Source organism: Sebastes umbrosus, chromosome 18 (assembly GCF_015220745.1).
Source record: "Sebastes umbrosus isolate fSebUmb1 chromosome 18, fSebUmb1.pri, whole genome shotgun sequence".
Lineage (NCBI taxonomy): Eukaryota > Metazoa > Chordata > Actinopteri > Perciformes > Sebastidae > Sebastes > Sebastes umbrosus.
This window is the reverse complement of record NC_051286.1, coordinates 21809798-21837562: the sequence shown is the minus strand read 5'-3', so window position 1 is coordinate 21837562 and position 27765 is coordinate 21809798. Positions and strand designations below refer to the sequence as shown.

At 38.7% G+C, this 27765-nt stretch overlaps 2 protein-coding genes across 3 annotated transcripts; both read right to left on the bottom strand.

Moving 5' to 3' along the window:
- Positions 1–1834: 1834 nt before the first annotated feature.
- LOC119476952 (outer dense fiber protein 3-like) lies at positions 1835–5058 on the bottom strand. Of its 2 annotated transcripts, none has more exons than XM_037750639.1 (7): positions 4924–5058; positions 4113–4228; positions 3820–4017; positions 2547–2648; positions 2341–2456; positions 2108–2248; positions 1835–2007 (listed from the first exon to the last, which is right to left on the bottom strand). In XM_037750639.1, exons 2-7 carry the CDS (start codon positions 4222–4224, stop codon positions 1909–1911), a joined length of 768 nt encoding a protein of 255 aa, XP_037606567.1. In that variant the 5' UTR covers positions 4225–4228; positions 4924–5058; the 3' UTR covers positions 1835–1908. The 2 variants fall into 2 exon arrangements, with proteins under 2 accessions (XP_037606567.1, XP_037606569.1); XM_037750641.1 differs by having other exon boundaries at positions 4837–4973.
- A 1954-nt stretch (positions 5059–7012) lies between these two features.
- Positions 7013–20476, bottom strand: LOC119476953 (potassium channel subfamily K member 13-like). The gene is made up of 3 exons (XM_037750642.1): positions 19783–20476; positions 13267–14051; positions 7013–9154 (listed from the first exon to the last, which is right to left on the bottom strand). The coding sequence occupies exons 1-3, from the start codon at positions 20117–20119 to the stop codon at positions 8999–9001; spliced, it is 1278 nt and encodes a 425-aa protein (XP_037606570.1). The 5' UTR covers positions 20120–20476; the 3' UTR covers positions 7013–8998.
- Between the last annotated feature and the right edge of the window lie 7289 nt (positions 20477–27765).

Below are 27765 nucleotides of genomic sequence, written 5' to 3'. Positions count from 1 at the left end.
ACCTGGCTTCTAACACTCTTCCAACACCAACACGGTGAGGGGGTAAGTTTTCATTTCATTTTTTTCATTTTGGCTCATGGAAAGTGAAGAATATGGTAATGGGAGAGTTTGTTAAAGTGTTTGCAAAATAAGGAAAAACTGTGTAAGACAACAAAAGAGATATTAAATGGTGGATTTTAAAATGTTTTCAGGTGCACTATTGTCACTTTGCAGTCTTAAAGGTCCCATATCATGCACATTTTCAGGTTTCATACTTGTATTTTGTGTTTCTACTAGAACATGTTTACATGCTGTAATGTTAAAAAAAAAGCTTTACTTTCCTCATACTGTCTGCCTGAATATACTTGTATTCACCATCTGAGTGAAACGCTCCGTTTTAGTGCATTTCAACGGAATTGCGTTGCTAGGCAACAGTTTGGGTCCATGTTTACTTCCTGTCAGCTGATGTTATTTACACACACAGTGCAACAGGAAATAAACTGGGACACATTTAGAATGTTTACAATTAAAACCATGTAATGGTCTAAATATTGTATATTTGTGACATCACAAATGGACAGAAATCCTAACGGCTTGTTTCAAATGCACAATTTCTGAGTACCGGCTGTGTATTTCTCCGTATATTGAGCATTTTGATAGTTTAACAGTATTTATAAAGCACTTATACCTGCTTTATAATATAAAAGACATGAAAATCTCACTTTTTACAATATGGGACCTGTAATACATCCCTGCCTGTGGCTGGAACAGTCCACTGTACGTGAAGGCATCCAATAAACATGGTTTTTAGAGCCTTACAACAATATTGTAAAGTTAAGGTTTAATTAGTACATAATACATACATATAATACATACAAATAATTGTGGAAAATAGTTACATATGTGTACATGTGTACATCCATGGTGGAAACGTGAGTGCCAGCCAGTTAGAGTTTGTTGTGTTTGAGTACAGAAAGCGTAGCTTAGTGTTATCTAAAAAAAAATTCAATGTTATAACTGAATATTGAGAGGATTTTGACAATGTGGAAGAGGTCTGAATTTGATGGTGGCCCGTATATATTTGAGCCAGAGTATACGGATATTCAGATTTCACAACAATACTTTTCCTTGAGCAAGACTTGGACACAATAACAAACAGACCAAGCGAAAGGTAAGAAAAATTATTTATTTCTCTGTAGGGTCCTTTCCATAATGTTGTCAGACACTTCCAATAACATTTGAGCCTGTCAGTGGCAAAAAACAGCACTTTTAGTGGACGTAACGTTACATTGACGCTGCTCACTTGCCCCCGCAGCTCGCTTTTTAATGGCTGCCGGTTACAGCGTTATCCCTCAATACTGGACCACTTTAAAAATGAAATGTCAGCCACTTAGACATAAAAACATGGGGAAATAGGGTCCAGGTTGAAAAAAAGTTACCCTTTAATGACACTTGTGTTTTTGCTGCTATGTCAATTATTAATGATACTGCAGTAATTCATTACAGTTACTTGCTGAAAATGTTAATTAATCAATCAAAAATATTTAGGGTTGTCAATCGATTACAAATTTAATTGTGATTAATCACATGATTGTCCATAGTTAATCGAGATTAATCACAAATTAATCGCACGTTTTTTATCTGTTCAAAATGTACCTTTAAGGGAGATTTGTCAAGTATTTAATACTCTTATTAACATGGGAGTGTACAAATATTCTGCTTTATGCAAATGTATGTATATATTTATTATTAGAAATCAATTAACAACACAAAACAATGACAAATATTGTCCAGAAAATAAAAATATTGAATAGTTTTCGAAACCAACAAGAAATAGCTACTTTGAAAAATAAAATGTGTCTAAAATACTTTAGTAAAAAGCATCTTGTTTATGCTTTATTGTGCTTTTTGTGCTTTACAAACAAGAGATCACACGTGAGTTTCTTCAGGCACAATTAACTCTACAATGTACTTTGAGTGACGCATTCCAAAGGAGTAGCTTGGAGCTTGGGCTTTTGTGGAGGTCACCTAAAGGAAGGGAATAATGTCATTGAAGGAACAGAATGCAAAACATATTTGGGGCCTTTGCAAATAAATGTCTTATTTGATCATCAATGTGTTTTCTTACCCCCTCGGGACAGTGTGCACCAGGTCCTGGTTTCATTGTGGTTTCAGAAGGTGGGAAATTGCGTCCTGACATGCTAAACTGTGGAGCCTTTTGCCTGTAAATACAAGGGTTCACGCCTTCGTAGGCAGCAGGACCAGGAGTCTGGAGGGGAAACAAAAGTGTCGAGAACAAGTAAATCACAGGATTTTTTTTAATTCTCGTTTTTTTAAGCAAATTGTTTGACAGTCATATACCTTCTTCAGGTTCTCAAGGAAGCTTTTGTTGCGGCCACCTATTGAGTAGGCGAGAGCTGAGGGTGTCACCACAGTGTGTAGCCCCAGCACTGGTGGCAGAGTGTACTGGGCTGGACCTGCAGTATGATTGGCGAGTTAAGCTTATATTCAATGTGTTATTGTAACCCACAACTAAAATAAAGTTGACACCAAATACAATATGTTACCTGGTGTTTGGAAAGTGCTGATATCTTTCGTCCTCCCGGACAGAGTATAAGCAGGAGCAGTGTGGAAGATCAACTTTCCTGAATTCTCTGGTGAGTATTTGCCTGAAACACCATAGAAAGTTACATAAAAACACTGCTGACAGGCAAACTAAAATGACAACAGTGTGCATCATGACGACAGTGGCATATTGTCAGCTTTCAGAGAATAGATTTGAGATCAGCAGTATTTCAGTTTTAATTAGGGGCTGTCAAAGTTCACGCGATAATAACACGTTAAAGCAAATTCGTTTTAACGGCACTCATTTCTTTAACGCATTAATGCATCTTGCAATTTTTTAGGGTGTAGCGGGTTTTAAAGCTAGAGTGAAGATACTGACATCAGATGAAACTAGAAAACCTAAGGAATCCATTGGTACCAACCACGAAGGAGGCTAAATAACGCTCCAAACTTACGCTAAATTTTGGCGAGGAAAAACTGTCATGGCCATTTTCACAGGGGTCACTTGACCTCTGACCTCAAGATGTGTGAATGAAAATAGGTTCTATGGGTACCCACGAGTCTCCCCTTTACAGACATGACCACTTTATGATAATCACATGCAGTTTGGGGCAAGTCATAGTCAAGTCAGCACACTGACACACTGACAGCTGTTGTTATCTGTTGGGCTGCAGTTTGCCATGTTATGATCTGAGCATATTTTTTATGCTAAATGCAGTACCTGTGAGGGTTTCTGGACAATATTTGTCATTGTTTTGTGTTGATAATTGACTTCCAATAATAAATATATACATACATTTGCATAAAGCAGCATATTTGCCCACTCCCATGTTGATAATAAGAGTATTAAATACTTAACAAATCTCCCTTTAATGTACATTTTGAACAGATAAAAAAAAATGTGATTCATTTGTGATTAATTGCGATTAACTATGGACAATGATGCAATTAATTGCGATTAAATATTTTGACAGCCCTGATATATTTCCCTGCTTTTCCCCAAAAAAATGTCATAGTCATAAGAAAATACATCCACTTTCTTTTATTCTCAAAATTGCTCACAGTGTGTGTCACACATGCATCTTTGCTCAGGTACACACAATTTTGTTAATTGATTTCCAATAATAAATAAATACATACATTTGCATAAAGCAAGCATATTTGCCCACTCCAATGTTGATAATCGCGATTAACCATCAATCATGCGATTAATCGCGATTAAATATTGTAATTGTTTGACAGCCCTAGTTTTAATGCGTAAGGGGTTTTGCTGACCTGGTCCAGGGGCCTGGAACAATTTGGGCTCCTTTAGACGGCTGCAGAATGAAAATGCAGGAGCGCCGTCTCGGCCCACTCTGGTGATGTTGGAGGGAATGAGGCCTGGTCCTGGGGAGCCCTCAATCTTGCGGCTACGACGTGCCCCCAAGCTGTACATTGGCGCTTTGTGTTTGGTAAGGTCATGTTGAATACTACCTTTATTGAGGAAACGAGGACAAACAATGTCAGTTATAATAATAATAATGGTGTTGGTGGTGAAAAAAAAGGCGTAGTGTCCATTTTGGCTATACCTGTGAGTGTAGGCAGTGCATATTTGGGCCCCGGACTACCGTACAGGGCAGCTATGGGTCCTCTCGGCAGGTGCGGCCTCCAGGTCCCAACCCAATTGTCAGTGGTTGACATTTCCCTGAGAGAGAGATGGATTGTGATGAAAAGCATGTTGATAAATAGTTTTTTAAGTTACAAAGAAAAAGAACAGTGTGTCCTTTACACTAACCAGTGCTCATTGGTATGTTTCGGCATAAAAAAAAATCAAAATTCCAGGCACTTAAATTGAATAACATAAACTCAGACGGCACCGCTATTCTGTCTTTCAGAGTTTTCGAGCTAGAGTGAAGATACTGGTATCATATGAAACTACAAAGCCATGATACCAACCATGTTATGCTATAGCTTGTCGGGAAGATCGCTAAATAACTCTACAAAGTTACACAAAATTTAAATATATGGTTAACTGAATGAAATATTCAGGGTATAAAATACACAGGCAAGATAATCATGAATCATTCTAATGGTAGCAATTTCAGTCACTTACACTTCAACATTACACAGCAGTGAAAATATCTGCAGCAGTCACTATCAATTAATGCTATACAGTTTGGGCAAACTATATGCTGGAATAGAGGCCTACTTTATATTGGCCATTCGTGGGTAAAGTTTAACCAATGCTATACCAAAACCAGTGAACACAACATACACTCAGAGTAGCCTGTTACAAAATCCCAAGTTACTTACCAAGTGCATCCAAACTTGTGAAATCAGTGACTTGCTTTCAATTCAGTTCAGTTACTGATTTAAAATGAATAGATATTACATTTTTACCTTATTAATCCTGATCCTGCTCTGCAGTCTCTAAATATGTCAGTTTATCATCAGAACTCAGCATCCACACTGAACCCAAACACACATTGTTTAGTGCAATGTTGCCATGGAGACAACTCTTTGACAGGCATCTTTAATATGTGTTGTGTATGAGTGTGTCAACAGTGCAGGTCAAGTAAATTAATTCCCAATATGTTATTACAATTTTAAATTTGAATTTCATATTAAATTGCCCTCTACGGTGCCCTTCCAGTAGAGAAAACGTGATAAAGTGCCTACTAGGGTGGCCTTAAATTTAAAAGATGCAATGCAGTGCCATATAGGCTGTCCTAGATGCTAGAACATTTTCTGTGCCCTTTATATTTGTTTCGCCCCTGCCCTTCCGACAGCCTGTGTCCACCACTGTTTGGAGTATGGATTGTAGGTTACATTTAAACTGAACAGTGGAGATACGAGAAAGAATAATGGAACAACTACTGGGAAATTTCCTGTACAATAAAATAAAACGTAAACCTAAAAAGTATAGTTTGATGGCATCACATCTTCAACTGAACGATTTTCAGTTCAGCTTCCACAGTTGTCTGTGTATACTGACTTCACAGTCTAAACTCATTAAAATAGCACACTAGGTTGTTTAAATGAATGTTTCCTTTGTGTTGTTAATTGATTTCCAATAATAAATATAAACATACATTTGCATAAAGCAAGCAAATTTGCCCACTCCCATGTTGATAAGAGTATTACATACTTCTATAATTTCCCTTTAAGGTAAATTTTGAACAGATCAAAGAAAGTGATTCGTTTGTGATTAATTGCGATTAACTATGGACATCGTGCAATTAATCGTGATTTATATTTTAATCGATTGACAGCCCTGATATATTTCACTGCTTTTACCCCAAAAATGTCATAGTCATAAGAAAATACATCCACTTTCTTTTATTCTCAAAATTGCTTACAGTGTGTGTCACACATGCATCTTTGCTCAGGTACACACAGTTTTCACACCTTTTTGTGAACATAATAACAAAACCTATGAAGTGCATTCCCTGCTGAACCATGAATGGTGGTGTAACACTGAGACACCTCAGCAGCACAGCAGGATAAAACCACATTGTCAAATCCCACAGGACTGTTCCATTAGAGTGTGTTTCAAATTGTTCTCAACGCAGTGGATACGACAGCGGTGTCAGTAATTCTCCGGGAGTTGCCGTGACTCAGAAAAGAACTTTAACAAAGAGCCTTTGTATGTCCGCATCTGTCCAGTCTCGCCTGCAGCGCACTCATATGAACTCGTGCACACACACACACACACACACAAACACACAGGAGCACACAGGAGCACACGAGCATTTGTTCAAAGCTATTATTATCTGTGTAGGCACAGCTTCTCTGACATATTCTCTGATTCTCTATTAGGCTATTTTGTGTGTTAGGCGCTTGAGTGTGTGTGTCTGTGTGTGTGTTAGTGTGTGTGCATGTGCATGAGCGTTGGCAATGGCAAAGCAACATCTTTGCAGTTTGTGTATCAGATTATTCCGTCTGAGGGGGAGATTGTCTCCATAGCAAAGAGTGGAGACTGCCAGATTTGTGTTATTTTTGTCAGTTTTTAGCTCAATGATTTGTTTGAAAAGGCTCTCTCTAGCTGACTTTTTAATGTTTCAAGCAGAATATGTTTAAGAGACAAGACTCTAGCATAAAATTCTACTCCAGGGCTACAAACATAATATTGTGCTAAAAGACTGAGGCAGAGAGCCAATGAGATTGTTGTCAGGCTATTAAATTGGCGTAATCGGTCACTATAAGCCCCATAGATGTGGGTCAATAGGGGCCTACTACACCCATTAGTAGGTTTTATCATCTATTCATATGGTAGATCGCCAAAAGAAGGTATAAAAGAACACGACAGCGGTCTCTAGCGACCGTAGTAATTATGACAGGAGCAGAAGTCAAAGTCAGGCGCTGCAGTTTACACAGCCAAAACACAATGTTTTTCCCTAGACTTAGCTAAGTGTTTTTGTTGCCTAGACCTAAAGAAGTTGTAGTTTTGTTGCCTAAACCTAAAGAAACCATTTTATTTGTTTTCAAAACGTAACGTTTCATTTAATTGTATGTGTTACAATGTGTTGCTTTTAAGTTTCACTTTAAGTTTTACAACGTAGAAGGTGTAGTAGGCCCCTAATGACCCACATCTATGGTGCTTATAGAAAGGCAACCATGGGGAACGGTAGTCAACAGCGAGAGACAATTTTTTTTATTATTCCATTTGAATGCACCATGAATCGTACATATGATGTTCGACAATTTAAAAGATAATTATTAAAAAGGCAAGAAAGTCGCAGTCTGTTGTAAAAGTGTTGAAGTATAAGACTGTGAAATACGGTCCCATGGGGTCCAACGGAAGGGGCGGGACTTCGCCTTTCTATAGCGACCAATTACGCCTATTTAATGGCCTGATAACAGTCGTACCGGGTGCGCTAAAGCTGCATGCATGGCTGGAGTGTAACATCCTCAAAAAAAAAATAAATGCCATTTGAGGGAGGGGTGTAGAGCAAATATTCAATTAAATTGTTTCTTTCTTTTCATACTAATGCATTCTTCACGCTGCATATGTTTTTATTAATGCGTGTGCCATCTGGAATCGCACCTCCTTCTTCTCAGTTTGTGCCGTGAACTGAAAAGGATTTTGCAACAAATGACTCACACATATAGCGTTCTTACAACCATTGGAAATCATCCTTAAAAAAAATCATGCCGACCTTGTACAAAAATATCATAGCGCCTTATTTCTGTGCAGGTTTGCTACGTTGCCATTTTATTGGTATTGGTAGGGTTGTCTCTCTTGCTCTCTGGAAATCCGACACACTTTTAATTAAATCCACCAAAGCTCAGCTGGTGACGTCAGAGGAAGATTCTCAACCTGTAGTTTCCTCTCAGATGCATTTATAAAGAGAATGAAGATGCCTATACAATCTCACTAGATCAAACATAATACAGTGTCCACGAGTGGTCCTCCCGCTCGGCTGCTTGCAGGTTTCACCCAAGTCAATCACTCCGCGGGCATGTTATGAACAATCTGTCTTTTGTCCTTTTTGCACTTGCGATGAATCCAGACTACAGGAAAAACAAAAACCTAACACTGTCGAGCTAAAATCAAATAACAAGCCCTGGAGTGACTCGTTTCATTGCATCAATACCAACCACCTAAAGAGATAGTAGTACAACATAAGGGTGTGAAAATGTCCTCATGTCTGCATCCGAGCTTGGATAATGTGCAACAAACCTCAAAGTAAACAGCAGTCTCACATATAATAGGCTTCATCTCGGACTCCGAACACAACCCATTCAGCCGGAGATAGGTCTGTTTGTTTTGTAATGAGGTTCTTTTCGGGGGTTTTGTCTTCTATTTGTTGTGATAATGAATGAAAGCACTGCGAAGACGGAGGCTACTGAATGGCATATAATAAGGCTGTGAAACATTTGTCACATTGAGTCACGAATGAAGGAGAGTGCCATTGATAGTCTAATTGTGAAATTGTGCATTAAAGGTAAACATTCAATTATCCATGAATTGGGATTTCTACATGACGATGACTGTTTGACACGAAATCAAGAAACATTTTATTAAAGCTATTTTCATGTCAGACACAGTATGGACGTGGGCGGAAATCATAGTGAGTATTGTCAAGTACAATAGATGAGTGGAAGTGGCAGTTTGGTGTGAAATAGTATGTAGTGCATCATGTTTATAAGGCTTAGATACAAGGGCTCTTGGCAGCCTTTTTTTATCGCCATGGAAACTGAAATCCTCATGGGGGGAAACATTCCGGCGCACTGAGTCTTGTCCAGATGTGAGACTCCAGCCAGCTATACATGCATCTTTCATGTAGCCATGTTCTTGACAGGAAATGGATAACTGCTGGGGGTCAGCTTGCTTTTTCGATGGAAAAAGATGAATTAGTCATAAATTCAGTCTTGTGCACCACCCAAGTCTTCAGGAAGTCAGTCCTCAGTGTCCTTCCTCGTCTCATCACCTCTCAGCCTTTTGTAACCTTTAGAAAGGGTTCAGTCTCCCCTATCTGTCCACGCTTGTCTCTGCCAGTCGGTTGTTCATGATGCCAAGGGCGCCCACCCCTCCTGAGAATCCGTTCTGGCGCGAACTGGAGCTGGACTGGCGCGGGTGCCCGATGGCCATCTCCGAAAGCTGCTTCTGCATAATAGCCAGATTCACCTGCAGGAAGGGGAAGAGATAAAGAAATCAACAGATGAGGAAATATTTGCCGTCTGTGTTGGGTACAGTGTTGTACACGCACCTGCGAAAACCTGCGAAAACAAGGATTAATACAATGTGTTGGCAGCAGGCACATCTGATTTCACAGGTGTGATATAAGGCGACCAGATGGTGTTTTTTCCCTCTCCTTTGGTTTTTCGATATATGGGAACAAAGATGACAAATACAGAAGTGTGACTGACAGAAACCAGATATTTACTCTCCCACATGCCAACTTTTCCCTTTCATTTGTCACTCGACTCGGAATGAGAAGAGAATGTGCACAGCTGAGGTGTAAGGCTGTTTTACATGTGTTAATCAATATTAAATCAAATGGAATGGAGCTGTTTTTGCACAATTATGGGTATTTTTAGCGACGCCAGCAGCATGACTCTACGTCGATCTGTAGGCCAGTCCACCAATCGAATGGATGATGATCAATTTTGTACAGACATACAAAGCCCCCAGACCTACTGTACTTTGGTAAGACTTTTACTCTGGCCCCATTTTGAGATGGACATTTTTCATTTTTAGTGAAATGTCTCAACCAGGGCTGTTGTCAAGTCCAATTTAATCAAGTCCAAGTCAAGTCCAAGACCAGAGCAAATCAAGTCCTGTACAAGGCCATAATAGGCAATAGTGTCTGTCCAATGCTAATAGGCTATGTATAGTGATAGATAGATAAATAGATAGATAGATAGATAGATAGATAGATAGATAGATAGATAGATAGATAGATAGAACTAGAGTTTGCTTTTTTGCCGTGGCGGTCCAAATTGTGTATGGGGATATTTTTTAGCAGCAGAGCTGCACTGCTGTTGAATGCAGCATATATGGGAAACACTGTTAGAATCAGGCAATGTTCTGTGCAACTGATCCCAAATCAGCAGCCAGGAACTACTTGATCAGTTCTCCATAGCCAAGCCCGAGACCAAGACAAGTCCAAGTCCAAATAAGGCCCGAGACCAAGACAAGTCCGAGTCCAACAAGGCACAAGTCCAAGACGAGTGCAAGTCTTTAAAAAAAGTGGAGTCGAGACTGAACTCAAGTACTACAGGTAAAAATTAATTTGGATACTGAATAGAAATATTGGAAATAAACATATTTGTACCTGAGTTGCCATGTTTGAATAAGCTGCCTTGTGGTCTCTAATAACCAGGTGGTATGTTACGTTTTAGAAAGTGCTATCTTTTATTATTATATTATTATTATTATTATTTACCAAGATGTGTTCTCAAGTGTCACTCCCCAAATTTGGGCATGTGAACCTCGAGAGATGTGAAGGATATATTTGGATGTGGAGTAACGCTGACTCACCTTAACCTCTCTCTAAATGATCTTAATTCTTCAACCTAAAAATGATCTCAAAGTCATTTAATTGCATAAAGATGTTACATCACTGTGCTGAGGACAACCCTGAACCGATGACCTCATCTTCATGTCTGGACCTCTGACTGAGACTGTAAGATGACTCAGTATTTACAGAACTGTTTGTAAGAATTATTCCACCCTGTGCATTTAGACAGCTTACTGGAATGAAATAAATTCTTTATACTGAGTGCAACACCAACCCAACTTACTATAACTAATTTCATGTTGCCACTTAAGTCTATCTACAGATCATCAAAGTTCAGCAGTCCCTGATTGAACCTGATTGAAAAAATGCAGTGTGTCACATTGTGCAATAGCATTATTCTAATTTCCATCTCTCTCCCTCCACCCCTACCTTTCCTCTCTCTCTTATTCCTCTCTCCACAAGAACAATATGTACAAAGCCACTTTCTCAGACTTTACATGCTATTCATGTAGGACTCTGAAGTGATCAGCCAGTTCTGAAGCTGGATCAAACGTTGAACAAGTTCTTTGAATTCAAACAGGAACAATTGTGTCGGCTTTTGTAAGTATTGTAAATGTCCAATCTTTTAATCAGCGTTATGCGTATTCTAGTCAGCAAACTAATGGCATTGAGGCATAATAACACACTATTGTGCTTTATACGATATCCAGAGCTTTAATATAGCATAAAACAACTATTTGCTTTGTAAAGATATAGAAGAGTAATGGGACTCATGCAAGAAGCACTCGTACGAACAGAGTTGATCTTATGTGGCTTGTACGAGTGATTTAGCAGAACACACATTCACATTCACCAATTTTCTCATATTTTGAATTTTCTCTTATGTTCGAACAAATTTACGAGTGGTCCAGACCTGTCTTTGGAGTCATGTGCAATTAGTCTGCTGTTATCAAAACCTATGTTTTTAACTAATGGATTGTATATTTCATTGCTTTGAAGCAACTTTTAGTGTGAAATTCTTATCTGAATTACACTTCACAATAATAATATAGCCTAACTATCTCATCATTAATTTAAATTGGCCATTGATGCTATTGCATAGTGCTAAAATATCTCAAACTCGAAACGACTTCAATTATGCACTAATTGAATTAAGTTAATTTGCCTCTGTAAATACAGTAACAAGGTCAACAGGAAGTGTAACCAGGCGCTGACTTTAGAAGAGAGCAGGTTGCCGTGCTGATTTACTGGCAGAAACAGATGAATGGGGCAGGACACGTAGCCTTATATGGTATCATTGGGGCGCTAAATATGCTAATTTACAATTCTCATGAACGCGTGCTCATTTATGCACAGGTGGCATTCATCATGTTTACGCAGGTCATGTACACCGTTATCTGAAGTTGGGAGCGTTTGCTGAATCTGACGTGGCACACTCGTATGAGCCCACAGTACGAAAAAAGCAAAAGAAAGTCAAGACAAGAATACAAAAATGTTCTTGCATGATGCCCAATGCCTACCTGAGTAGAGAATGAAGTCACTCTCTCTCTCTGTGTAATCCAAGCTTCTCCATGCTTTGTTTACCCGGGCCGGCAGCGCATGCTTTTAGTGCATGTGAGCTTGCCCTACTGCCTAGCACATGGCCGCCGCTCTGCACTGCTCTCATATGACGTCACCACGGCGGAAGCGTAGCTCCCAGCCTCCGGTTTACCCTCAGCTAAACACTGTTAGCTCTGTCAGCACTGCTGCTGTTGTTTGCACTGTTAGCACTGTTAGCACCGTTAGCTGTGAGCCGTCGGCTCAGTCGTCGCCATGCTGGGAGCCGTGTGGAGGCAATAGAAATGCTCTGAATTCCATATGTAACACCTATAAGGTATCTAAGATATTAGTGTTAGTAGTCTATAAGTCTACATCTTAACATTAACTTTTGTGCTAATGGTTTAAGAAACCAGTTTATTCCCATCCTTGCAGCATCACATCTTATCATTTTCTCAGTCGAAACCTTCAGGCTTTTTAATCAAAACAATCATCAGGTGTGAAAATTCCGTTTTTTTTTTTTCCTCGGTTTAGAATAATCCTGAGGTGACTGAGCGCGGTTTTGACATTCAACAGTTCACGCTGCTCATTCGTCTCGTCTGAAAGGTAGGGTAGCAGTTATGGAAATGTATGGATGATTGACGCCTCCGAGTGGCCTCAAGGGCTGGTGAAGGGGCGACAGCAATGGAGTAAGGCCATTGGTATTCAGATGCATTTAACACATAATATCAATGTGGCCTAGAAAACAGCAGTAAAAAAATAAACTGCTGCTTACCCGGCATGTGTATACAGGAAGTCCCTATCGAAATATGAATCACAGTATGTAACCTTTGTTAAACTATTTTTGATCTGGCGTATCTTCATTCTATTTAGACAATAACTAAGACAATTTAACATTGATTTCAATAATAGGAAGTATACGCACAGGCCGTGATATGATATGTTGCATGTATGTTGCGGTTCATAAGGAAAGATACAATAGAGCATTCAAAATTGAATTGAGCTTATGATGAGGGAGATGACTGGGAGAGCAGGGTGAATAAGAAGTTAATGACTACAGTAAGCATGACTACAGGGAAACAAGATTATTGACTAAATGTCCTTTCTGCTGCTCATGTGAGCAGTTCAATCAAATTACTCCAGGAGATAACTGGATATATTGCGTGTAATATTAACATGTGATTCCATTAGACAGGTGGAATGTCACACAAGCTGTCTGCTCCAGCCCTGAAGCTCTCACCTTGTTGGCTGCCAGGAAGTCCCTCATGGAAATCATCTCCCCAGACATCCTGCGCCCGTTGTCAGTCTCGCTTTCGTTGATGGCGTCCGTCTCGATGGAGGGGTCCCTGCGGGCGCGCAGGTGGCCCGGGGCCACCACGTTGCGTCGTGGGTGCCGGTGCGGGTGGTGACCCCTCCTGGGGAAACAGCAGCGGCAGGGCGCCTCCAGTCTCCTCAGCAGCCAGTTGAGGACCTGCTTGATGACGATGGAGATGACGTTGAAGAGGGAGTAGATGCAGCAGACGCCGGTCAGGATGAAGAAGAAGTTGCCGAGCCGATACGCGGCCGTGGCGTGGCCCTCGTAGACGACCCGCTGGCTGCTCACCATGTCTCCGAAACCGATGGTGCTGAAGGCCACAAAGCAGAAGTAGAGCGAGTCCAGGTAGCCCCAGCCCTCGGCAGCCGAGTACATGAGCGAGGCGCAGCAGGACACCAAGATGGCTGCCACTCCTAGAATGAGCATGACGCAGTACACCGAAGGCTTCCAGCCAGCCAGATCTCCTCCTCCTCCTCCTCCTCCTTTTCCTCCTCCGCTTCCCCCAGCTCCGCCTCCTCGCCGGCCGTTTTGTGGGAGCGCAGCTTTGTTATGGCGCCGTTCGTGACAGGACTTGAGGACGACGGCGATGACGGTGATGACACGCTCCAAAAATAGGTTGAAGAAGAGGATGGTGGCCGCACAGCCGAGCAGGCCGTAGAACATCAGAAAGACTTTTCCTCCAATGGTGGCCGGAGTGGTCATCCCAAATCCTGATATACACACAAAGACATTATGCAATAAGTAGTAATACTAGTAGTATTACAAGAATGACTGAACTAGGGCTGTCAATCGATTCAAATATTTAATCACGATTAATCGCACATTTTTTATCTGTTCAAAATGTATTTAATACTCTTATCAACATGGGAATGGGCAAATATGCTTGCTTTATGCAAATATATGTATATATTTATTATTGGAAATCAATTAACAACACAATACAATGACAAATATTACTAAAGGTACTGCATTTACAATAAAAAACATATGCTCAAATCATAACATGGCAAACTGCAGCCAAACGGGCAACAACAGCTGTCAATGTGTCAGTGTGCTGACTTGACTATGACTTGCCCGAAAACAGTATATGATTATCATAAAGTGAGCATGTCTGTAAAGGGGAGACTCGTGGGTACCCATAGAACCCATTTTCATTCACATATCTTGAGGTCAGAGGTCAAGGTACCCCTTTGAAAATGGCCATGCCAGTTTTTCCTTGCCAAAATTTAGTCTAAGTTTGGAGCGTTATTTATCCTCCTTGGTGACAAGCTAGTATAACATGGTTGGTACAAATGGATCCTTAGGTTTTCAAGTTTCATATGATAACAGTATCTTCATTCTATCTTTGAGCCCACTACAACCCAAAAATCGCAAGTTGCGTTAATGCGTTAAAGCAATTAGTGGTGTGTAAACGAAGTTGAAGTTGTCATTCGCGGGTGCAAGTGTCGCTGAATAAAAGTAGAGAACTTAATAATAATTGAACATAAAAGCATTTCCATCACTTACCAAACTTAACCCACACACACTTACAAATAACTAAATGAATGGATCATTTCTAGAAAGGACGAGTGTTTCCATTTCCTCCAGCTGCTTTGATTTGCTTTTTAAACCAAACTCACATATTCTCTGACATTAACAAAGGTGACTCATTAGCTTGCTGATCTCTTCTTCTTCTTCTAAGGGAAAAATATACTCACACAACTGCTTCAATCCGCTGGGTTGCCATTGGTGACGTGCTCTCCTTCTCTCTCTGTCTCTTTGTCACTCACTTACTTTAAGAGCTGAGGTGTTTTCAGTCCGAGCACATAACAGCAATCAATCCCAAAGTGGCGGTTTGTCTAACATTTCACTGTATTCCCTACAGTTATTTGGCGAGTCACAGACTGGGGGCCCTTTCACATCTCAATTTGATCATTTTTCAATCGTTTTTAAAGATAAGAAGAACCCATTAAGCTGTTTTTACTCTGAGACGCTGTTTTGTGTCTCCTTTTTCTCTTGTGAACTGACAGATGAATGAAATGGGAGTCAAACTGAGAGGTCTTTCCATCGACTGCACCCATCTCAGTGATCCTTTTCATCCCTCATTTAACACTGAAAGCTCAATGAGGCACTGTCTGTCCTTCTGTCCGTCTGTTCTCCCTTTTCAGTTCATTACAGTTGTAACGTTGTTGGAAAATTTGAAGACATACTGTAAATTGGATGGCGATTACACATCTTTGCATGCACCATATTTTGTGGCGTGCAGCAGCAGCTGTGAATTAATATGACATGAGAGCCATATTCACTAGAAAAATAAATGTTACTGTATCTCGTGTTGTGAAAAACTCACGGAGAGGATTTTTATACAGGATTTGATTGCCTCCACGTTCGGATTTGCTCTCAAGGTGCTAATTGAGCTGGAGTTTTCTTCCGAACACGACGATAAAGCCAAATGGGATGGATTTTATGGACGTGTTTTTCTTTCCTTTTAGTTCCGTGAGCTCGGTTGAATGGGATGTTGATGAGTCAATTGACCCGTTTAATAAAATACATCGTACATGAAAGGAAGAGAAAATGGTGTGCCACTGTGTCAGTATGACATCCATGTCAGGCATAAAAGCTGAACATGGTTGATGTTAATGGGGGTGATGGTCAGGTTGGACTACACAGTCCTGACTTTTTTCTCTCAAATGTGATCTCAGTCACTCAAGAAAAACATTTAAGGGATATAGTTTGTTTTTTAGTAAGTATGCTTATTGGCGTTTTTGCTGAGAGTTAGATGAGAAGGTCAATACCACTCTCATATCTGTCTGTTAAATACGGTTAAGACTAGAAATGGGTAAACAGCTAGCTTGGCTCTGACCGAAGGTAAACCCACAAAACCCACATTTCCACCTCTAAAGCTCACTAATTAACACGTCACATCACCCTGAAATCTTGATGTCACTATGGGATTGTCAGTAAACTCAAGAATATAGTCCCCTCTGCAAAAAAACACAATTTAGCGTTTTTAAACTTTGGTTTTCTGTACGGATTAAACATACTGGATATAGTGTGTTAATTGGTTATCTTTAGAGGTGCTGGTGGACAGATTTTGTTACCTTTTGGACAGAGCCAGACTAGCTGTTTCCCCCCATTTCCAGCGTTTGTGCCTATCCAGTTGTATCCTTAAAGAGTTGTGAAGTGGGAATGGAAATAGCTGTTGGTTCCAGAAGTTTTTTTTCCCCATACTGTCATCCAATTTAAATTTTTCGTTAAGATTAAAAATATCCTCCGTGTGGAGCGCCTTGGTAGCCGAGCGGCTACAGCGCATGCCATATAATTCCAGCCTTGGGACCTTTTGTTGCATGACATATTCCTGTCTCGCCCTCACACATTTCTACACTGTCCTCTGTCAAATAAAAGCAAAAATGTCCCAACAAATTATTTTCAAAAAAAGGATCCTCAGTGTCCAATATGTGTAGGGAATTCAAAACGCTTCGTCTTGAATTTGTGAACAAAGCACATCGCCATGGTTGCAAAATCGACCCAGAATCCCAAAAATAGCCTTCTTTTTGCAGTTTTGAGTGTGATTGGGTTTTTCTTGCCAAAATGCACCTTGGGAGGTGTAGTTAATGTCTATGTGAACAGGTTTGTACCTTCCACTTTTCATTATTTCTTTTATTAAAGAACTATTTATTTTCTAACACAGTTGTTAAGCTTTTGTACTGATGATTCAACTGGGAGATTTTCATGCCGATCCAAGCTGCAGATGTGCTCCAACTGTGGGTCACCTCACATTGTCTATGGGAAGAATGAATGGGACTTTTTACTTCTGAGACCAGGGTCACCCGAGAGGGGACTGCCCATTGTTCTGAATCCCCAAAAGTCAAAAAAATGTTCCATTGGACTGAAAGCCCATTTATCCAACAGCCCGTTATCCTGAAAACCTATGCCAGTTGTTCCGAAGGCCCATTGCTCCGAAAATACACACTCTCTGTGCAACAAACAGAAGCACTTGTCTAATTATTATGCAGAATGACGTGATCGGACGTCACGATTTCGCTACGCACGTGGGAGAAGTTAGCCTTCAGGGCTTTCTGAAAGCCTTTCTGATAGAAATCTCCACAGGTTTAGGCAACAAAACTACTTGGTTAGGTTTAGGAAAAGATTATGGTTAGGGTTAAAATATTGCGGCCAGGAAGTTCCAATGACGTAGTTCTGCATAATAATTAGCCATGTGCTTCTATTTGTTAAAGGGAGAGTGTGTATTTTCGGAGAAATGGGCTTCGGAACAACTGGCGTAGGCTGTTTGTTTTCGGGATAATGGGCTGCTGGACAAATGGGCTTTCGGTCCAATGGGCCATTTTTCGAGCTTTTGGGGTTTTGGAATGATGGACCATATAGGAACAATGGCATAGCACCGTCCGAGATACCTCCTCCCACTTCGCAACACAGCTATTTAACAGATACATGAGAGAGGTAATGATCTTCTCATCTTCTCATCTCAGAATAAGCACATTTCCTAAACTTTCAAACTACTTCTTTCAATTTGAAAGTAAACCAATCTATGAACAGTAATTCAAATTGTTGTGCATAGATTGATGCACAGTGATGAAATGTTTTTTGCTGTTCACTCAGGTATGTATGTCAGTGGAACTCTAAGCATGAGGACTTATTATGTGCATATGTACTGACCACGCATACAGGAAGACATCTCTTGCACACTTACATGTTTTAATCCAAGCTCTGACACACACAGTAGTGTGTCCTTGAGGATACACAATGATGATGTGTTTGTAAGGGGCTTCCCCTTAAACTCTACACATACTTCAAAAACTGAGAGATGAGAGTGTGAAATAAAAAGACGATGAAAAGCTTGAAGACTGATCGCTTAAATTGATGAGAGTTTACATCAATTAAATAATGGAAAATCTCTCCGTTTGTGGACATCAGACAACAGAATAGCAAGTGGGGTATTACAGTATACAGTATCTCTATAGGACGTTACAGCAATGATGATATCACGTGATTTCATGATGATGCATCTGTCATTTAGAAGATCAGAGATAGATGCGGTCTTGTGACAGTTATAGGTCAACGGGCACACTCCGTACACCGTTAGAACCAATGCACCCTGTAGGAGTGCAGTTATTGATTGTGGAGCCATATGTCAAAGCAATTTGATGCTGTCTGCGTTACTTATTTCATGTCACTCAGAACAATGATGCTTCTTCTATACATGAATGCTACTTGATGAAACCTTTGATGAGGTTTTGCGGTTAAAAATCAGGATGTCGTCTTTACTACTCTGTCAGAGGTCTCAGGAAAGTGCAGAATGGCCGCTAGCAGAGTGTAGAGGAAAACAATCCATTTCATGGGAAAATATGTATTTTCATCTTGATAATTGTCAGTGGCTTTAGGAATCGTGGGAAGAATCACAGGATCAAAGTTGCTATCATCTCTCTTTTTTCTCAGCCCCCATCAATCGCAATGTGTTCAGTTAAGAACTCAATACAGTCTGGTCCTTCATCAACATAAGTCTTGTTTAAATGGCGATTCCCATCTAATCAGACTGTCGACTATCACGAATCAACTCACTCCAATCACAGCTGTTGGAACATCACTATCAGGTACTGAGAAGAAAAGAAACAGAGTGTGCAGCTACGAATCAGGGGGATTGACAACAAAAGGTCGCTAGGATTATTGTCACTGCATGTGTAGAACAGTGCTATTGTTCCGAGGAACGGCTCTGTATCTCTGCTGTCATACTGACACCGAGGAAAACTGTGTAAGACAACAAAAGAGATATTAAATGGTGGAATTTAAAATGTTTTCAGGTGCATTATTGTCACTTTGCAGTCTTAAAGGTCCCATATTGTGCTCATTTTCAGGTTCATACTTTTATTTTGGGTTTCTACTAGAACATGTTTACATGCCGTAATGTTCAAAATAGTCTTTATTTTCCTCATACTGTCTGCCTGAATATGCCTGTACTTACCCTCTGTCTTAAACGCTCTGTTTTAGCGCATTTCGACGGAATTGCAACAGAATTGCGTTGCTAGGCAACAGCTTGGGTCACGTGTACCTCCTGTCAGCTGATGAAAATCTCACTTTTTATAATATGGGACCTTTAAATCTCATGATTCTCACATCACAAGTAGCGGTAGATTTTCAGTGATGCACAGGTCTTCTAGTACAACTCACTTTAAGACTGCAAAGTGACAATATTGCAGTGATATAACAGGACCATGTGTAATATTAAAGAGTAGAAAATGCTAATAATTGGTAAAACTATCATTTTTTTGCAAAAAACATGAAAATCTCACTTGTTAAAGTGTTTGCAAAAGAAGGAAAACTGTGTAAGACAACAAACGAGATATTAAATGGTGGATTTAAAAATGTTTTCAGGGAAAAAACGACCTATCAAACGGAGAAAACTGCATTTCACACATGCTTTTTAAACGCGTCTCTCCATCTCACCAATGGTTGACACCACAGTTCCCACGAAGTAAAACGCGCCCGTGAAGTCCCATCTTGGTCTGATGGTGTCCACGCGGATCCCCGCCACGTTCGCCTCCTCGTAGCTCCTGAGGAAGTTGTTCAGGTCCTTCTTGCTCAGGTTGAACCTCTGACTGAAGGTCTCGAACCTCTGCGTCCAGCGCTCCTTCGCTTCGCGCTCCTTCGGCTGCTCCAGCGCGGAGAACACCGCGGCGCCGCACAGCAGATACACGATGATGAACAGCGCCAGCAGCAGGAACCGCGCGTTATCCTCGTTTATCGGACCGGAGCCGCAGCAGCAGCCGCTCCTACATGCCATTATGTCGCAGTGGTGCGGCTGCAGCGAGGTGGCATGGTGGTGGTCTCGAATAAAATCGCACAGTCCTCGGAAGAAACCAGATGTTTTCAGATGTTTTTACGGCAGAAAAGTCCTGCGCAATGCAATAAAATTGTTGCTCAGGCAGGTTCTAATCAACCAAGGCTGTGGATTTGCCATTTTTGCAGCTTCTATGTTGCAGCCCAAGTTGAAAGCGTTTTATCCAAACGACTCCTCTAATGGTTCACCTCCACCAGCTGGACTCTCAGGTAGGTCCGGGTTGCTATAAGATGCTCAGAGAGGAGGAGAGAAGAGGAGAGAGTCGCTTGGCAACCTGTGGATGCAGAGAGTCGTCCTATTGTGCTCTCTGGTCCTCCTGCCTCTCTGCCTCTCCAAACTAGTCCTCACCCATGAGCGCGCGTTTTTACGCACCGCGTATTGAGCGCCAAACACACGGATGAACTCACAGCCTCTGTTCATTCATCACTACACTGTAAGAAAAAAAACATTTTTTTTTACAGTTTTTTTCAAGAAATTTTACATTTCAAAATGACAGAAAAAAAAATGTAAAAATTACATTACGTTTCATTTGTGGTCTTAGATTTACAGTATTTTGTTTGTAATCACAATCGTAATTATCTGTATTCAAGCTTTTCTTGATCATTTTTAAAGAGAATTATTCTGTTTTTTAGAGGCTTATGACTCTATTTTAACAATTCATTTATGTTAGAAGAAAAGGATTTCATGGAATTCTAAAAATATTTCTTGTAAAAATACAGATTTTTTTGCAAAACTTCTGAGAGTTAATGTAAATTTGGGCTTTTGCAACGTACACTGTAAAAAAAAGAAGTGTAAAATGACGGAAATTTTCCGGCAGCAGTGGCGCCAGAAAATGGCTGTTAAAAAACTGAAAAATACTGTCCGTTAATTAACATACATAAACTGTAAAAAAAAAAAAAAAACAGTAATTATCTTCACATAATTATCCTTTATTACTTTAATTTTACAAGAAAAATTTTACTTTCAACATATATTTATTGTAAGAATAGTCATACACTGTAAATCTAAGACCATTTACATATAAATCACAAATGAAACATGTCATTTTACGTTGCAAAAGCCCAAATTTACATTAGCTCAGAAGTTTTGCAAAAAAAATCTATATTTTTACAAGAAATATTTTTAGAATTCCATGAAATCCTTTTCTTCCAACATAAATGAATTGTTAAAATAGAGTCATAAACCTCTAGAAAACAGAATAATGATCTTTAAAAATGATCAAGAAAAGCTTAAATACAGATAATTACGATTGTGATTACAAAAAATACTGTAAATCTAAGACCATTTCCATATAAATCACAAATGAAACATGTAATTTTTTTAATTTTTTCTGTCATTTTGAAATACGGAGAAAAAATGTAAAATTTCTTGAAAAAAACTGTAAAAAAAAATGTTTTTTACAGTGTACACTGTTAAGAATTTCCCAGTAAAATAACAGTAAAGAACTGGCAGCAGGGTTGCCTTTATGTTACTGTAAAATTAACATTATTATACTGTCGCTGAAATTTACAGCTTTGTACTGTTAATGAAAAATACAGTTTGAACTTGTTTTTTTTTTTATTAATTTCACAGTATTTTACAGTTAATTTACTGTTTAAAGATACATTATATAGCTGTTTTTCCACCTTTCTTTTACATTATCTTACTGATTTTGTTTTAATGCACTATTTAGGTTGTATTTTTTACATACATTTTAATAAACATAATTTTTTGCCTAGATGAATAGACTTAGCAGGTTACAGACATAGGAATAGTCACACTAAATACAATTAAAGGCACTTGTTAGGAAAAAGGCTATAATAGACTTGTTGACACTTTTCCCAAAATGTCTGTCTATAGCTGGCTACAAGCACAGAATGCAAACCATAACAACATGTGAGTGAAGAACAGAGCTAATTCACTGATTTTACAATCATGTACAATGTACAAGCCTCACATGTGCATATCAGGTCCCAGAATTAAAAAAAATACTGCATGAATACTTTAGACAGTTGATCAGCAGTAAAGTGCTGTTTTTTAAGAATGCATTATAGTTCAGTTAAAAAACTGCCTATGAGCGTAATTCAATCAAAAGCATTTGTTATCATCTTCATACTTGCACCCACTCTGACATGTATGTGTTTACTGTCTATTCCTCGTTACTACCACACACTGAGCTGCTTTGCTGTCACCGAGGCTCCAAATTTTGCCTTGAATAATTGTTCTTTGAACGTTTTCCTTTTTGTAAGGTTTGCTTTTGTTCAGTTCTCTTTGACAACTATTTTTAATTAAATACAGGTTTTCTTTTGTATTAACAGTAAAGCACTGTTTTTAGCAATAACATGTTAATACTGTTGAAATCCTGCTGTAAATTAACAGCAATTGTTTACAGTGTATATAGGAAGTGTATTTAATCAGATCTGCTGAATTCACAGTGGTGAATTCCTTATTTCAGCTCCTAAAAAAAGGGATCATAATCAGTTAATGAGTCCTGGCCTGAAAATGTATGTTCAACCTGAACCCAACTTTGGAGGTTTTTGATTCTGACAATATATAGAGTGCGTTTGCATAGTGAGATCAATATGACTTGACCTTTTCCTGTCTCTGATGAGGGATTCATCAGAGCTCGTGCTCCGCGTGTGTGTATATACCCGGGGACGATGTGAGCAAATGTCACAAACGGAACGACGGTTCGAGATAAATTATTCAGGATCACAGGGACAACAAAAGAGCTATTTCTGTAAAATTGGGGGAATTTGGCGTTCAAGGCCATTTCAGGACCATGGACAGCACGGCAGCCTTTCTAGGTCACACTTTACTAAAGTGATGTAAACTTACAGCTTGTTTAACAATATTATAAAACATGAGTGGTAAAACTGTTAAGTGCAATTTACTGTTCTTTATTTACTTACTTATGCCAGAGCTACTTTAGAATTTTTTTTTAGTTGTACCAATTAGTAGCATTTTCTACTCTTTAATATTACAACATGGTCCTGTTATATCACTGCAATATTGTCACTTTGCAAAAATACACTGCAACCAGGAAGAAATTGGGATACATTTAGAATGTTTATGTTTAAATCTGTGTAAAGGGTCTAAATATTGTATATTTGTGACATCAAATGGATAGAAATCCTAAGGGCTTGTTTGAAATGCAGAGTTTCTGAATACGGACTGTGTGTATTTCCCTGTGGATTGAGCGTCTCAATACTTTCACAGTATTTATATAGGACTTAAGCCTGCTTTATAAAATAATAATAAATAAACAAGACAAGAATAGGAATGGTAGATAAAGGTGAAGGTAATAACATGGAATAATTTCATTAAAGGACAAGCACCTTTATGAGAAGCTAGACAGACACAAGACAAAAAGTGTGAACAGAAAGGTGATCTTTTTCCTGAATAATTGAGAGCATGAAGGATGGCGGTTACATGTAAAGTAGATAAACAACTGTTGAGGTGAAACCAGTGCAAGTTATGAGTCATTATAATCATTAAAGAGGAGGAAGCAATGCACTAATGAAAGCAAACAATCTACTTGAATGTGTACTGTGTACATGACTCACTCCCTGATTACAGGAGTTTATAGACTGGGCCAAATCCATACCACACAGCAACGTATTGATATTTCACTGGCAATTATTTGGAGATTAGTGTTGATTTCAGTGTATTTTCTCCTCTCCTAGCAACTGCTATTGGTCTGGAGTGGCTGTTGTAAGCTATCAGAGAATAAGAAATAAGCTCTAAGCGTGCAAGACACTGAGACAAAATGGGAATGATTTTGTTGTCTCTGGTTTCTCAGGCTTATCAATCTGTTGTGTTTTCAGTAATTCAAGATTTCATGTGGTGAGCAGGCTATACTATACTATACTATACTATACTATACTATACTATACTATACTATACTATACTATATTATACTATACTACTCTAGACTACACTATATTATACTATACTTTTCTATACTATATTATACTATACTACTCTATACTATTCTATACTATACTATATCATACTATACTATACTAAAAGATACTATACTATACTATATCATACTATACTATACTACATTATACTATATTATACTATACTATACTATATCATACTATACTATATTATACTACACTATACTATATCATACTATATTATACTATACTATACTATACTATATCATACTATACTATACTATACTACTCTATACTATACTATATCATACTATACTATATTATACTACACTATACTATATCATACTATATTATACTATACTATATTATATCATACTATACTATACTACTCTATACTATACTATACTATATCATACTATACTTTACTATATCATACTATACTATACTACATTATACTATATTATACTATACTATACTATATCATACTATATCATACTATACTATATCATACTATACTATATTATACTACACTATACTATATCATACTATATTATACTATACTATATCATACTATACTATACTATGCTATACTACTCTATACTATACAATATCATACTATACTATACTATATTTTAGTGTATTATACTATACTATATCATACTATACTGTACTATATTATACTATACTATACTATATCATACTATACTATGCTATACTACTCTAAACTATACAATATCATACTATACTATACTATATTTTAGTATATTATACTATACTATACTATATCATACTATACTGTACTATATTATACTATACTATACTATACTATACTATCATACTGTACTATATCATACCAAACTATACTACACTATACGATACAATACTGTACTGTACTGTAATGTACTGTACTGTTCTATATAACACCGTATAGAGTACCATGCAGCACTGTACTGCAGTGCTGTATGGTACTGGTACTGCACTATATAATACTATACCTTGGTATTCTATAATACTATACCATATTACCATATAGTGTAATTGCTTCATACTTCATACTGTCTTTGATTCATTGAGCTAACACTGTACGCTTTTTAATTGCTCTTTTTCAAACAATGGAAAGCTCAAAGTGAGGGTGTTGTAGCTTTTTTTAATCAAAGGGTAACATGTTTTACATACAAAATCCGTCTCTCTCAGATATCTCACTGTCAGGGTTTTAATAGGAGTGAAACGAGTCCAGCGTGTCCTTTTCAAATGTGAGTTGTGTCTTGTTCCTCACGCTGGAATCTAAAAACAGGCCACCCTCAAGCTGTTTCTTTCCCACAACATGAAGGGTGCAGTGTGTAGGATTTTGAGGCATCTAAAAGTGACTAACTAAACTATAACTTCTCCCATGTGCCAAGCGTGTAGGAGAACTACGATGGCCGACGTGAAAACATGAAAACACAAATGGCCCTATCTAGAGCAAGTGTTTGGTTTGTCCATTCTGGGCTACTGTAGAAACATGGCGGTGTGTAGAGGACCCTCTCCAAATGTAGATATAAACGGCTCATTCTAAGGTAACGAAAACACAACGATTCTTATTTTCTGGTGATTATACACTAAAGAAAACATACTTAATATATAAAGTTCCATTTCTGCTAATGGATCCCCTGAAATGCTACACACTGTTCCTTTAAGCACAAGCGGATAGTTACTTAATTCATTTCCATCCTGGGGACTGTAATAATGACTACGGTCGGTTACCTCTAAAGGTTTGTTTTTCACATTGCTCGCTGTGGAAGCTGGGAGCTGTACCTCTCCACATGTTCCTTTGAATTAAAGCAGAGGCTGATTTTGTGGAAGTTGCTGCGCCTCCCGTAGAGATGGAGAGCCAGACTCACTGGTTCTTTCCAGTGTTTCTTGTTGTCAACTATACTAAACAGTTGCTGCTTCGCTAAGGTGTAACTTCCTAGAAATACATCCACCGACAATTCAAAGTAAGAAAGCTTAGATGAAAATCAGCAATATGCTTTCCACCTCTAATCTTGCTCTTAAAGAAGACCTTAATTTTCACTTTAAATGCTTCAAATGATTCTGCTTTTTACTTCTCCGAACTAGACTTTATTGCCAAGTATTCGTAATAACCAACTGCATTCTGTTCTGATTTCATGAAGCACTGGAGATTATTGGGTTCTGGTGGCTTTATTAATAATATAAATCATAGTAGACAGATGGGTATTGAGTCAGGCCCCATTACATGAAAAGCTTCTCTTTAATTCTGGAAGATAGGGGTCAGTTCATTTCAGCTGAAACAGTAAATGTTTCACTAGAAGTCCATGACTTGTTTCAGTACGCCTCCGAGCCCCACCCTTTCTCAGACTTGGTTAAAGCGATTGTAGTTTGATAAACCAGCATAACAATTTATAAACACTGTGATTACAAACAGGACTCAGCATACATACATCATGCGTTCATGTTCGTGCATATATGGCCTTGATTATAGGTCATTAATTGTGACAAAGTATGGGCGTTCACAAGCACGGGAGTGGGTGTGAATACATGTAATTTGCTTATTTATGCATACTCACATACACATCTACACATATATAAATCTGTACTGTATATGTGTGTGTTTGATACTGCCGCAGGGCAAACTTCTTCTTCTTTTTCTTCTTCTTCTTCTTCTTCTTCTTCTTCAGGCATCTGATTTCCCCGGGTGGGAAATAATGGAAAATTTACATTTTATTCAATATATTTCATTTTATATACATTGTTGGAATTCAAAGAGGAAATTATGAAGTTCATTTAATTTTGTGAGAGGATGTTGCATCATGATCGTTATGCAGGATTCACAATATGTTTTCAATGCATGCAGTGGATTTGTCATTTAGCCAATAAAGCCTCAGCATTACAGTTAATTTGTTTTTCTGCAAAATACTTTCATAATAATCGCATGTAGGCTACATAGGTATAACTACACTGACAGCACAGCCATCGTCAATCATGACAAATTCTTTAAGTGCAGCTGATGGTTGAAAGCAACAACACAGCATCCTGTAAGCTGGTGAAAAGCCAGCTAGTACTTTGATAGTAAACAGTACGTGTATTTTTTGAGGATTAGCGGCACCAGATGCACTCAACTCCTAATATTCACACAGTGGATGGAAAGACCAGTGGGCAACTCCGGCACCTGAAAAGTGAGACCAATGCATAAAACTTGTATTCTTTCTAACAGCCAGCAGGGGGCGACTCCTCTGGTTGCAAAAAGAAGTCTGATTGTATAGAAGTCTATGAGAAAATGAGCCTACTACTCACTTGATTTATTACCTCAGTAAACATTGTAAACATGAGTTTATGGTCTCAATCACTAGTTTCAAGTCTTCTTCAATACATGATGTTCATTTAGTAAATTATGGTCCCATTTAAAGTCAAATAGACCATAAAGCAGGGGATGCTTTAAGGCCTGGCTACCTTGTGATTGACAGGTCACTACCACGGTGTTGTCCGGTCTGGGAGTTGTCTGTGTTTTCGTCTTAGAACTTTAACCCTTTCACAGTGTGTTTTCAATCCATGGAGGTTTCTTGTAACATTTCGATCACCTAAAAATGTCTTTTTCAGCGTTCCGTTGTACTACTTGTACGTTCATGAAAATTAATTGTAACATTTTGGTCGCCTAAAATGCGTTCAGTTGTACTTAGCTCCACCCTCTCGTGTCACTTCTGGTTG

What these genes read in the sequence shown, in the direction of transcription:
- LOC119476953 (XM_037750642.1), bottom strand. Translation starts at nt 20,119, where the DNA reads ATGGCATGTAGGAGCGGCTGCTGCTGCGGCTCCGGTCCGATAAACGAG. An exon ending in AACTGTGGTGTCAACCATTG is followed by an intron (nt 14,052 to 19,782) that starts GTGAGATGGAGA and finishes TGTGTATATCAG; the next exon opens with GATTTGGGATGACCACTCCG. An exon ending in ACTTCCTGGCAGCCAACAAG is followed by an intron (nt 9,155 to 13,266) that starts GTGAGAGCTTCA and finishes CCCTTCCTGCAG; the next exon opens with GTGAATCTGGCTATTATGCA.
- LOC119476952 (XM_037750639.1), bottom strand. Translation starts at nt 4,224, where the DNA reads ATGTCAACCACTGACAATTGGGTTGGGACCTGGAGGCCGCACCTGCCG. An exon ending in CAGCACTTTCCAAACACCAG is followed by an intron (nt 2,457 to 2,546) that starts GTAACATATTGT and finishes ATCATACTGCAG; the next exon opens with GTCCAGCCCAGTACACTCTG. An exon ending in TCCTTGAGAACCTGAAGAAG is followed by an intron (nt 2,249 to 2,340) that starts GTATATGACTGT and finishes TTTCCCCTCCAG; the next exon opens with ACTCCTGGTCCTGCTGCCTA.